Raw genomic sequence first — 14,226 nt, forward strand, 5'->3', positions numbered from 1 at the left:
AAAAACATTTATTGAAATACTTAACACTCTGAAAAGTAGAAGCAGACAGAAAATTTCCTTACCTTGATGAAGAATGTTTTCACCCTTCTCACTAGAACTAACATTAAACTTCATGGTGAAACATACTAAATATCTCCCATCTGTTAGGATCAGGAATAAGACAAAAATGTCACTTTCTTTCAGTTTTTTTTCCCATAGGGTCTAACCAATAAAGTGATAAAATGAAATAAACCATAATAAGGTCAGACAAGAAGAAAGAAGCACCCACTGCTTATATATGTGGGTGACATGATTATTATATATGTAGAAAATCCAAAGTAAACTTGTAAGCAGTTGAGACAGTAGGTGAATAGAATCATATCATTAGGAGTTAAGCTAGATTATGTTACCGTATGAAATTGCAGCACATAAAAAAAATTGGAAAATAAACATGCTGTGTTTACCTGTTAAGACCTCTGTCCATACTCCATGTTCTCAGAATTTGTAACTTAATCTTGCCTGTTAGATGTATTTGTTGGCTTCTTCTGCTGTTTTACTTTTAATTAATTAATTTATTTATTGAGAGTGCTAGTGGTCAGACTCAGGGCCTTGAGCATGTGTTGCTGCTGGCCTTCAGGTCCACACACAGCTAAGGCTGGCTGTTAATGTACCACCATCCTACTGCTTCCAGCTCCAGGTTCTGGAATTTTATAGGCAAATGCCACCAGGCCTGCATAAATTTTAAGTCTTGAAAAATGTGGATATTCTTTACCATTCTAGTAGATAAGCTCTAGAACTAAATAAATTCAAATAAAAAGCAGTATTTGTAATCCCACAGTTCATTATTTCCAAGACACGTTTTAATTTTACATCTTGGCACCTTTGAAGTAAGGCTGTGTTTCACCACTTGTTGTAAATACATTTATGTTTGTAAGCATTTTACTGTTGTTTCTTTATTGTTTAACTTTAAGGAGGAGTCCTTGAGATTGAGGCTTTGTGGAATATTATATCATAGATCTATTTTTGTATTAGGAAATCACTAGATAAGGCTATGGATGTGGTAATGACGTGTATAGAAACAAGGGAGTACTTTCTTCTCATCAGACAGTCATGTCAAGCTAGCACTTCTTGGTCTGATATGAAATGCCAAGATGGTTTAAAAGGGTGTGTGTTCCTTATCCACTGAAATAGGAAAAAATCTAGGTTAAACATTATTTTATGATAATGTATATTTGATGCTGGAAAATAGGGTCATGATACTCAGATTCCCAAGATTTATTCTATTCATAGCTTTTTAACTTATTAGGCAATTCTCACAAAGAAACAGTATAATCACACTTAAAAGAAAGTCTCAGCTGTCTTGTGTTTCTCATAAGTTACAACCTCTTCTTTGTGTAACATATGACTTAACAGTTCGTGACATCAAAGAAATTCTCCAGAATTATTCCAGAATAACCACTGAAGTTAGACTATAAACTAAATCTGTACTTTGTATTCTAATGACTGCAAGTATTTTATAGTTAGCATTTCAGGATTATTGGCAATAATGACAGTTTTTTGTTTTGTTTTGTTCTGTTTTTTTGTTTTTCAAGACGGGGTTTCTCTGTGTAACCTTGGCTGTCCTGGACTCGCTTTGTAGACCAGGCTGGCCTCGAACTCACAGCGAACCACCTGCCTCTGCCTCCTGAGTGCTGGGATTAAAGGTGTGCAGCATAGTGACAGTTTTTTAACTTGAAGAAAATTACCCATGAAAATTTGATACATGTAGAACATTATTTTCTTTTGCCTTTTAAGCATCAGTTGTGCTCTGTGAAGCTAGCATGACAGTTTTTATTTCACTTAGATTCTGAGACATTCATAGATGCTTTGAAGAATAATAAGTTGCCTATGTTTTTTATCCTTTAATTTCATGATGAAAGACCAGAAAGTGGTCTCCAGATTGCTACTTTTATGCTACATCAGATGTTAACATGTTAGTAGCTTTTAAAAAAAAAGGGGGGGGGTAATATTTCTTATTTATATTCTTTTATCTGTCTGTATCATCTTTTAGTCCAGAAACTTTAAAGAAGAAGTACTATTTTCTCTGGAAAATCATGGTTCATGGTTACTTGTTTAGATTTTATAGACTCTTGATACTCTTCTAAGACAGGAGCCTGGTGAAGGGAATAAAAAGCCTGTTGGCACTGCCGCATTATTATTATTATTATTATTATTATTATTATTATTATTATTATTATTATTATTATTATTATATCTTGTGTTTTAAAGGCTTTTTCACTTCAACCTATAATCATTTGTTTAATGTGTAAATATATTTATTATTTATCATGTGCGATTGTAGTGTGATACTAACAGTATAGTGATACACCAAGTAAAAAAGTAATGTCTGCTCAAGGAGAGAGCTTTCGGTTTGTATTTTAGATAAATCAAAATGAACCTCCCAATTTTATAGATGAGCACAGTGAGGTTACCCCACTTCAAGTTCACTTTAACCAAAGTCTCATAATTCTGTGTTAGTAAGTCTTAGGTTCAGTAGTCACAAAGAAGAGAAAGATTAGATCTTTATTTCATGGACTTTGTAGTGTAGTTAGGAGTGAAGATATTATCATCTGATTCTTTTTGTTTTTTCTTTTCTTTTTTAAAATCTTTATTTTATTAAATCGGTAATATCACCTAACAAATTTAATGATACTTTTATATCATGACTTAAGGAATAAAAATCTGGGGGCTAGAGAGATGGCTCAATGGTTAAGAGCACCGTCTGCCCTTCCAGAGGTCCTGAGTTCAATTTCCAGCAACCACATGGTGGCTCACAACCATCTCTATAATGTAATCTGATACCCTCTTCTGCAGATAAAGCACTCATGTGCAATTAAAAAAAAAATCTGTAAGTATTGAAAAGAAAGGAAAAATGGTTAGGGCTTTGGCTTGATTGGCATCTGAGTTTGGTTTAGGAAGTTAAGATCACTTCAGGTAGGAAGAATGAGCTGTAGGGAACGGCTGCTGCCTTTATTTTGGAGCTACAAATACAGTGATGAGACTAAACTGAAGAACAGCAGTCACTTTCCTCTTGTGCTTTTTTCCCTTTATTCAGATAGGCAGGTGTTAATATATTCATAAGGACAATAATGGCAGTCTTCTCTCCGCTTTGACTTCATGTTTTACCTGTTTGGCTTTGTTTTGTTGTGATTTTTGTTTTTGTTTTTGTTTTTGTTTTTGTTTTTTTTTTGTAGGTATTAAGTTATCAGGATTTTTTTTAAAGGGCATATTACACATTCATGCCATTCATTTCAAGTCATGAATAACAGTTATTATAACCATATAATGCGCTTAGTTCAACATCTAATTTTAGGCAGGTATGTTTTAAAGTTAGAATTTCTTAGAAAGCAAGACTTAAGAAATTAAGATACAATTGATAACACTCTTTTTTTAAGAACTTGAATTTGTGTTGGTAGGTGTTGTCTACATCTACTGGCCTTACGAAAACGGTGTATAATCCAGCTGCTTTGAAGGCTGCACAAAAAACTTTACTAGTTTCTGCTCCTGCAGTTGATAATAATGAAGCACAGAAAAAGAAACAGGTAAGCACAGATAGTATAACATACAAAATTTGTGTGTAGAGAGCCCTTTCTACTTGGGGTGTATGTGTGTGTGTGTGTGTGTGTGTGTGTGTGTGTGACAGTAACACTGGATGGTTTGATCTTCCATGTGTAACAATAAGTGCTCTTTCTTTCCACCTTTATTCTGCGAGGAAGTTTCCTCTGGTTCATCTTTGAAGCTTGCATACATGGTCTAAGCTTTACAGACACAAACTTTGTATATTGCTTTTGTTGCCATGATTATTTAATTAAGGCTGCCCTTTTCTTGTATTTTGTCTATATGTAGTCATACTCAAATGGTAGTTTTGGTTCTTTTAGGAGGCACTGAAACTTCAGCAAGATGTAAGAAAGAGGAAGCAGGAAATTTTAGAAAAGCACATTGAAACACAGAAGGTAAGGACGTGAGGTCCGTGTGGTAGCATTCCCAGGGTGGTAGTTGTTGTTGGAGGTTTTTGTTTGTTTGTCTGTCTTTTAGTGAATTTAATCTATTTAATTCACAATGAGAAGCAGATTTATTGTAATTGGTAGTAGTAAAAGTGAAAAACTTAATCAGAGTATCATCAACGTTATGTATTTTGTTAGCATTGGAGTTGAGCAAACATATGAAGTGATATAGTTTATGTGGAACTGATTATCAACATGAAATGAAAATAAGTTCATTTAGATCTTACTGTAGAATAGTTTGGTCAGTAAATAATGAATTGAAATATTTTTCTCATTATTGATATGTCCTTTACTAATTTGGGATCCTCTGCTCCTGTATTATACAATAGAGTAGTCAAAAGCAACATCTGAGCCGGGCACAGTGGCACATGTCTGTGATCATAGCACTCGGGGAGGCAGAGGCAGGTGTGTATCTCTGTGAGTTTGAGGCCAGCCTGGTCTACAAAGCGAGTCCACCATAGCCAGGGCTTCACAGAGAAACCTGTCTGTAAAAACAACAAAAAAGCCACACCTGATTGTGATTGTTTTATATGTGTCTAGTCCAAATTGAGGTGAAAATGTTAATTATACAACATTTCAAAGATACAGTATGAAGGAAAAATAATCTCAGTAGTTTTGTTGTTGAAATATACACTTTGGTACACTAGGCTAAATTATTGAAATAATTAAATTTTTCTTTTTTAATATGATTGATTTTAAAAATAAAAAGAATCTCATTATATGGGACACTGAGATGGGTCAATGGTTAAGAGAATTTGCTACTACTACTATTTCAGAGGACCCAAAGTTTGGGTTCCTACACTACATCAGGTGGTTCACTCACAGCTGCTGTGACTCTAGCTGCAATGGACCAGACATCCTTTCCTGGCCTCCATTGGCATCTGCCTTCCTATGGCACACACACAAACATATACAATTAAAAAACATTTCTGAAGGTGGCTGGTATTTTTTGGCTGACATTTTTGGGGGCAGATTAGTTTACTTTATGACATTTAATTAGAAGACAGTTCTTGCTTGTGTTTTGTAATGAGTATTAGGTAGAAAAGTGTGAAAATACAGAAACAATGTTTTGTTGGGTCACAGTGCTGGCTACTGAAATCTTAGTACCTGGGGAGGGGGAGCCTGTTACATTGCTTAGTTTCAGGCCACCTTGGGCTACAAAGTAAGATTGTCTTAAAAACCTACATTAAGGTTAGAAATATGGCCTTTTCTTATTTTGGATATACTTTGTTAAGGAGAAACTATAATGCTTTTTGTAAAAAGCTGAAGCTGAAGCTGCCTTAACTCAGAGACCATAACTCTATGTGATCCCCATTCTTCTTCCTGGTCCAGGTCTTAGGTTCTAAGAGCTAAGTAAAAGTAAGGTTCTTCCCGCAGTCAGCTGACTGTAGCGTTGTTAGCATCACCAAGCCTGCACTTCTTGCTCTGTATACTTTGTTGAGAACGTGTAAACTAAAAATAGCGTCTATTTGTTTTAACTATTTTACTATTTGTGTTTTGTTACTATTAGGAGTAAGTCTTTCACATGTTTTGTTTTAAATTTTGCTAGATGCTAATTTCAAAACTAGAGAAAAACAAAACAATGAAGTCTGAAGATAAAGCAGAAATAATGAAAACATTAGAGGTTTTGACAAAAAATATTACCAAGTTGAAAGATGAAGTCAAATCTACATCTCCTGGACGCTGTCTTCCAAAAAGTATAAAAACAAAGACTCAGGTATTCTGTTTTGTTATTCATACTTACTAAGAATATCAAACATGGGTCTGGAGAGGTGGCCTAGTGGTTAAATGCATTTGCTGATTTTCCAGAGGGTCCAGGTTCAACCTACTCACTTGGCAGCTAAAACTGTAACTCCAGTTTCATAGGGCCTGTCACCACCTTCTGGCCCCCAAATGCCGTGAACACGCACAGTGCACAGATACACATGGACACAAAACACCCATACATAGTAAGTTCAAAGAAATCTTAAAGAGAGTGAGACAGAGAGAGACAGAATGAGTGTGTGTTTGCGCGCACAAGCAAGCTGGAATTAAAAGCCTGCTTTAATCTCAGCACTTGGGAGGCAGAGGCAAGTCTGGCCTACAGAGCAAGTCTAGTACAGCCAAGGCTATACAGTGAAACCTTGTCACAGAAACGGAGAGGGCGAGAGGAGAGGAGGGGAGAGGGGAGAAGACATCAAGCACTGTTTTAAGTTGTTTTTTAAGGATGGATACTTTCTCCTAGTTCTTACAGTTGTGAAGTTAGCTGTAAAGAGGATGATTATGAGCAAATAATCTGAGGAAACAGTGATATGGGTGCGAAGTTTGAACTGTGTATTGTAACTAGTTAGTGACGTAGAAGGAAGTAACCTAGCATCACTGTCCAGAATGGAATATTTGCAAACTCAGAAAAACTCAGGTGTTTTCATCTAAATGAGCAAAACAAGTAAGCACAACGTTTTCCGATGGATGATAGACACAGGTGGTACAGTACTTATTAATATGTGTATATGTATATAAAGTCATATTTATTTCTAATTTTAATATAAATTGCATGGTTATTTTTTAAAATTCATATTCCACTGTCAATTTCCATAATGACAACTTGGTCACAAGACGTAAGTCTATTTATTTATCCAAACAGATGTACAATCCATTCAGAATAGTTCCAAAATTTTTGCAGAACTGTTTGATTCAAATTTTATTTGCATCCCTTATGAACTACTTGTGCTCCATTAAAGATTAAATCAGACTATGATGTTGGTTTACTTCTAGTTCTTTTTGTAAATACTGTTAATTAGATAAAGTTAGGTCTATTTTTGTTTTCAGTTTTGGATTCTTTCTCGTGACTTCAGCTTTTTAATTTTTATTATTTTATTAACTCATAGTAACATGGTTCAAAAGTACATAAAAGATACACATAGGGAACTACTCTCCCACCCTCACCCCAATGCTCTATCTTTAGCCTTGCTCCTTGTATGTGACCACCACCATTAGCTGTGTTTTATCCTCAGATCTAGCTAAGGTCTACATGCTCACCTTTATAAAAACATACTGTATATTGCTTGTTAGAACTGTATTTTCAAAATTATTACACTGTCAGTTCATGGAAATCACACCTTGGCTGTGGTAGAGACAATGAATTTTAGGGAAATCAGAATACAATTGATTGTGAAGCTTACTTGAGTAACATTACTGGCAACAGAAAAGAAACGTTGGTTGGCCCGGTAACACATACCTATAATCCTGGCAGTTTTGAAGCCAACACAGGAGAATCTTGAATGTATAACTAGTCCATGTCAAAAGAAAAAGAAAAAAAAAAGGACAAGTGAACATGAGAAAAAAAATCTTGTAAAAATGTTTATATAAATTCAGAGTATTACTTGTTATTTGAAACATTAATGACTTTTTCAGATGCAGAAAGAATTGCTTGACACAGAATTGGATTTATATAAGAAGATGCAAGCTGGAGAAGAAGTTACTGAACTTAGGAGAAAATATACAGAATTACAGCTGGAAGTATGTTCTATCACTGCTACACAGTTCAGTTAAAGAAACAGATACAGTTGTGGTGAACATGAAAATGTGTCTTTTGATTCCAGTTAGTAATTACTGACATGGATGGATGGGTGGATGGATGGATAGAAAGGGGAGAGAGAGAGAGAGAGAGAGAGAGAGAGAGAGAGAGAGAGAGAGAGAGAGAGAGAGAGAGAGATTGAGGTCACACACACACAGGTGCGCGCACACATGTTGGAATAAGAGAGAGGAAAGAGGCCAATTGATTTTACAAAGTACTGGTGAAAATATTTTGAAAACAGCAATTTTACATATGCTTGTTTACTTATTTGCATATGACTGTCAGAGGACAGTTTGTAGGAGTGAGTTCTCCTTTCACTATGTGATCTCAGGGATTGAGCTCTGTGCTTTGATTTTCTGATATGTCCTGCTGGCCTGAGAAACTGGTATTGGTGACATACTGCTTCTGCCTATATTCCCTGGTGTCTCCATTTGTTTTTGTTGTTTTCTTCTTGAGGTTAAATACAATTAGAGGCTTTTTCGGCATTTGTGTGGAAATATTCTGTAAAGTCACATAGGCATGCTGTGCTGAATTGCTGAAGATGAGATTTAGAATTGGAAATCTGTTGAAAAACATGCTTTTTAAGTTTTGCCTATAGATGGTGCTGTGGGTGTTTTTTTTTTAAAGATAAAATAAACTACCTTATAATTTAGTTACATGGTTATTGTATGAGAAAGTTCTAGTGAAATTGGTCTGTTATAAAACATAGATGTTTAATGTTTAGCAAAATTGTTTAAAAGTTAGCATTATATCACAAAATATGAAAATATTAATGTCTATATTCACAGTTGCTTGACACAATTCAAGGTGTTTTAAAAGATAGTTTATTTTGCTTAATTTGAGCTTGCTTTCCCTTCCTTTCTTCTTTCCTTCCTTTTCTCTTTTTTTTCTCTTTGCTTTTTTGAGACAGGGTTTCTCTGTGTTGCCCTGGCTGTCCTGGAACTTACTCTGTGTAGACCAGGCTGGCCTCAAACTCAGAGAACTTCCTGCCCCTTTCTTCCCAAGTTCGGGGATTAAAGGTGTGTGCCACTGTGCCCAGTGAGTATACTTTCTTGTAAGTTTGTTGACATTGCTTTTTTCCCCCCACATCCTACAGTGCAGGAGAAATCTGTTTAGTTCTGTGAAAATATTTAAAACTTAATGGCACCTGCTAGGCATATGCTAGGCTCTGTCTTATCTGAGAGTTAGAAAAAGCTGTGAAATGTCATAAGTCTACATACACTTGAATTCCTTGAAACATCATGTGTTTTACCTATATATTCTACAAAAATAATTTTAAATTGTTTTCCCCATATGAATATTTCTTGCCATTGGTAATGTAAAAAATGAAATATCATTGTAAAATATCTGTTGCGTAATTTTAGTAAATAACATAAAAATTACTGTTCATGTTTTGCTTGTTATAATTCAGCCAAAGATGGAATCATATTTTCTTACCTTCTGTGATGACTCAATTTTATTTTGCAGTCAATACTTATATATTCAGCAATGCAGTAGATGCTAGAATGTGATCATCACAGTAATTTTTCTATTGCTTGTTAATAGAGATAAGTGAACAAAAAATTAAGATCAAATACATTATGAAAGATTATGTTAAATATATCGTTTGACTATAGGATTTCTTGGAGGCTTTTAGTTTGAATCTCCAAATTATAGGCTGCTGAAGCTTAATTTTCAGGGAGCATCTATGAGCTATTATTAATATTCTTCAGGGCATACTTTGATATGTGTAATCACATATCTGGGTGTTTCTGTGTAGCCCCTGACTACCTGGAGCTTGTTCTGTGGACCATGCTGGCCTGGAACTTACAGAGATCCTCTGCCTCTGCTTGCCAAGTGCTGGGATTAAAGGCCTGTACCACCACTGTCCAGATATCCTTTCCCCCATTAAGGTTATTGTTTTTCTTATTTTAGTATTTTTTAATGGACCAGCTAAGAATTATATATTTATATGGTATATAACATGATGTTTTGATATATGTATCCATCATTGAATGTTACCAAAGTGATCTGTGCATCACCTCACATAGTCAAACTTGTGAAAATACATTTAAAAATTTTCTTCCTTAGGTCTTTTCAAATATATCACATGTTTTTATTAACTGTACTCACCATGCTATACAGCAGATGGTACAATTTATACTGTTGTACATTTTGACCAACACAGTCCTTGCTAATAGCCATTCTTCTGTTTCTATGAGATTGCTGTTTTAGATTCTGCATGTAACTGAGCTCCTACAGTAGTTGTCTTTCTGTGCTTGGTTTATTTCATTTAGATTCTTATTGGTTTTATGCTTATTTTTGGTAATGTGAGGATTTTTTTTACTTGGATGTCATAAATCCTTATCAGCATGTTGATCATTGTGCTTGTCTTGCTTCTGAAGTTTGTATGTACAGTTACTCAGACTGAAGTGTTCTGTATTTTTGTTCTGTAACTTTGTTCAACCTCCATAGCCAGTGAGTGAACTGCCAAATTTCTTACCCCCATGCGGGGATGGTATCCATATAATATTGGATCCCTTAGGACTATCAAGCATCATGTAGTGCTGGAATCTGAACTCAAATCTTGGTTAAGAACCTCTCAATAATTTACCTGTCTGGAAATTGAGCTTGTGTATTTGGTTTTTATTTATTGTGTACATGTCGCAAGTATGCTATTGCAGGTGTGGAGGAGACTAGAGCCAGAAGTTGATGCCTCAATCTCCACTTTTTGCGTGGAGGGGGGGGGGGACGACACAAAAGTTTACTGAATCTGGAGCTCATTGATTTGGCCAGGCTGCTTGGCTGGCAAAGCTGCTTGGGCTCTCCCTGTCTATATCTCCCTGGTTACTGAGATGACAAATGTGCACTCTGATGTCCTTGTTATGCAGGTGCTTGGGGTTGACCTTAGGGCCTCATTCCTTCGTGGTAAGCACTTTAGTAAATGTGCCCAACTTCACAATCTGAACTTGTACTTGAGGTTGAGGACTACTAACATGGGTGTTTATGAAATATTTGTGGAATGAAGGAAAGGTCTACCACATAAAGGAAATAGTGTGGTAGAATATTAAATTCTGTATTTGTTCTGTGGTGTCATCAAAACAATGCATTTGAGAAAACTTACATCAGTTGAGTCACCTGACAATGAGATAGAAGCATTTATTTGAAAATTATATAAAACTTGAAGAGCTGGGCTATATAGTTAAATATAAAAATATGCTTATTATCTCTGGGTCACGCTGCAGTCTATACTAACTTGGCTTTTGCAGTCACGGCCAGTGCTCCTGTGTTATGAAGAGATCCAGAGTTACCAGTCTTTTGTCATATGTCCTCAATGCTTAGAGTATGAACTTAGTTTGGCAGGGTAATGTGGCAAGATGACTCTGTGTAAAGTTGGCTCCTGACAGGCCTGATACTTTGAATTTATTTCCTGGACTCTGTGGTGGAAAGAGCATATTTAGTAATTTTAGATTTTTAAAATGTGGTTATTTAAATACCCCGACAGCATAAAAGTTTGATTCATTTTCGAAAATATAACATTTAGCCTGAGTTAACACAGATGTGGTATTCCTAATTTGAAACTTGGCATGCTCAACAGTAAAGTCAACACTAATATTTCAGAATCTTGTAACACTAAAGTCAGAAACACAGAGTTAGGCATTTCAGGTTAGAGGTCTCAGTGCCTCATCACCACATTGTGTAACCCATGTGCTTCTTTTCTTCTAGGCTGCTAAAAGAGGAATTCTTTCATCTGGCCGAGGTAGAGGAGTTCATACACGAGGACGAGGTGCAGCTCACGGCCGGGGCAGGGCTAGAGGCCGAGGCCGAGGTGTACCCGGGCATGCTGTGGTGGATCACCGACCCAGAGCATTGGAGATTTCTGCATTTACAGAGAGTGATAGAGAAGATCTTCTTCCTCATTTTGCGGTACTTTCTTACCACCTAGAAAATAATAGTAATAGTTGTTACTTGGGTTAATAAGTATTAAGTGAAGATAATTATGAACTTAACATCCACAGGGCTTCCTCAGTCAGTAGTGGTCTTTTATTTTTAGTTATAAAATAGCAATAGCATCTTTTTGTTTGTTTGGGAGGAATGCTATAATTCTTCCCCACCTCCCCCTCTTTTCTTCTTAAGATAGGGTTTCCCAGTATAGTCCTGGGTGACCTACTCAGTCTGTAGACCAGACTGGCTTCAAACTCACCGACTCTCATTTCAGTGCTGGGATTAAAGGTGTGTGCCAACACTGACTAGCTGAAATGCTATAATTCTTAAACCAGATATGCCTTTAAATATTATAAGATTAAGAATTTAAGCTTCATTGTTTCAGAGAGGGACCTTATGTAGGTATATGTTTGTAATTTAAGGAAAAATTGACATGTTATATAGGCTAGTCAGAGTTTTGAATATGAAACTTAAGTTTTGTTAGTATGAATGCTCTTGATAGAGTTGAATAGAACTGAAACAAGATACACTTTTGATGTATGATATGAAAGTTGCCGTATTCAGATCAAGAGTGTAATTTAAGAGTTTATCAAATGGTGAGTGATACAGTGGCTTAAAAGAGAAAGAGATTCTAGTCCCTCTTCACTGCTTATTTGACCTTCTGGGGTTCATTAGGCTAATGTGCACCATGGAGAGTATCCCTACCCTGCCCTTTCATCTTAACTATTTTAGATTTTAGTGTTACCCAGAATTATCCTGGATATTCTGGTAATCCTTCAGGCAGTAAGAGTCATCAGCTCTTCCCTCTCAGTGCTTTTAGACACATTGGTTTGACCCAAGTCACTGTATTAAACAGTACACACCTCAGTGACTTAGAGGGATATGCTTGCCCCTGGCGTGTGATGGAAAGATTGGTTCAGGAAAGTGTAACAATTAGTAAAACTGAATTGGAGAACTAGAAAAATAGGGAAACTTGTAAGTAGCATACAGATGATTTCGTCTCTCAGAAATTTATATTTCGATGTTTGATGCTCCTATTCCAGCCTTATAGTTAATACTCTATTCGAATATAAGGAAGTTTTAAAAGAAATGATTGATGTATAAGAAATAACTAAAGTGATTAGAATTTAAGACTGAGGAGTCTGGAGAGTCCTGTGCTCGTTGAAGTCAGAGGGACAAAGAATGAGAACCAGAGAGGTGCTTGGAGAGAAAGCCCAGCTCTTCCCTGCTGTTTTCCACTTCCTCAAAGGAAAGGAGATCCAGATAGTTAAGTGTCTTGCATTTAGGTACTCAACGATTTGGGGCTAGCAATAAGTCACTAAAACAATCCAAACACGATGAGTTTGTTATAATTGGTTTTGTTAATAATAGGCTTGAGAAATAAATATTCAGAAACTTAGAGTGGAAATTGTTTCATACACAGAGATTTTGAGCTCTGCTCAAAGTTAGTAATCATAATTTATCCATGAAAAATATTAGTGTTAAGCAAGAGTACATATTTCAAAGTTTAGCTTTTTTATCTTAGAGAGAGAGAAAGGGAGAGGGCGGGCGGGAACAATTGATTGTTAGAATAATTGTGACTAGCAAACTGTTTTTTAAAAAATGTATCCAGTGAGACTAGTAATAATAGTAATAAAAGCAGCTAAAACTTAAAGGGGATATTAGGAGTTATTTGAATTATCACTGATTTAGTGAGGGCTTTCAGGAGGAGCAGAACTTATAGTGATTTTACACGCACGCACGCACGCACGCACGCACGTGTGCATGGTGTGGGATTTAGTAGAATAGCTTACAGGCTGTGGTCCAGCTAGTCCAACAGTGATTGTTGAATCCAATAGAAGGTCCAGGAATCTAGTAGTTGTTCAGTTCAGAAGGCTGGATGTCTGAGCTGATCTTAGAATCCCAAAGAAACAGACTCTTCATGCTAGTGAGAAGCAGTAGCAAGTAGACAGAGCCAGCTTCCTTCTTTCATGTCCTTTACCTAGGCTGCCAGCGAAGGTGTGGTCCAGGTTAAAGGTATATCTTCCTATCTCAGAATATCTGGATTGAAGATGTATATTCCCACCTCAGAGATCCAGAATAAAAGTGGGTCATCTCACTTTAAATAATTTGGTTAAGAAAAAACTCATTGGTGTGCCCAGCCCTTGGCTTTTAGTTAATTCTAGATGTCAAATTGACACCAAGAATAGCTTTTATTGTGCCCATTTTATAGATGAGAAAATGAAACCTTGTTCAAGTTTAAATTTGTTCACAAAAATTTATATTAATTAGCGCATGGCTATAGTTTTATTTGGAATGAGAAAGAAAATACTAATAATATATAAAGGACTAATTCTTGTGTGCTAAAACTGCTGTTTAGAAAAGTCTTTCTTTATATGGGAAAAATGCAACAAACTCCAAGTATCTTATGATACGCTTAGTATTTAAGTGTGGTAAATTTTGTCTGCCATAGTGGAGCACATAGTAAGTGAACCCATACTCAGTTTATAGTAGATGTGTATGTCAAGAGTCCTGTACCGATACCTTGACCACTTGGAAAAATTGCTTAAATTCTTTGAATCTTTTTCCCCTTTTATTGGAAATGATACTAGAATTTCATAGTTTGTTTTGGTGATTCAGTGTGCTGTTTAAAGATGACCTTGTCCTGACATTGTAGTAATGAGAAGGGCCAGTAAACAGGCTTTGACCATTGGTTTACCCATTGTAATTCGAACAGAGCATACG

At 36.0% G+C, this 14,226-nt stretch overlaps 1 protein-coding gene across 17 annotated transcripts in view; it reads left to right on the forward strand.

Moving 5' to 3' along the window:
- RBM26 (RNA binding motif protein 26) overlaps positions 1-14,226 on the forward strand; it is a 67,516-nt gene that overhangs the window by 39,555 nt on the left and 13,735 nt on the right. For all 17 annotated transcript variants that reach the window (XM_084767846.1, XM_084767852.1, XM_084767851.1 and 14 more), the window contains 5 exons: positions 3,435-3,560; positions 3,897-3,971; positions 5,572-5,739; positions 7,416-7,520; positions 11,284-11,484. In XM_084767846.1, the coding sequence (XP_084623972.1) occupies positions 3,435-3,560; positions 3,897-3,971; positions 5,572-5,739; positions 7,416-7,520; positions 11,284-11,484 (675 nt within the window). The remainder of the gene's footprint in view (positions 1-3,434; positions 3,561-3,896; positions 3,972-5,571; positions 5,740-7,415; positions 7,521-11,283; positions 11,485-14,226) is intronic.

Source organism: Acomys minous (genome assembly GCF_964271855.1).
Source record: "Acomys minous genome assembly, chromosome: 18".
NCBI lineage: Eukaryota > Metazoa > Chordata > Mammalia > Rodentia > Muridae > Acomys > Acomys minous.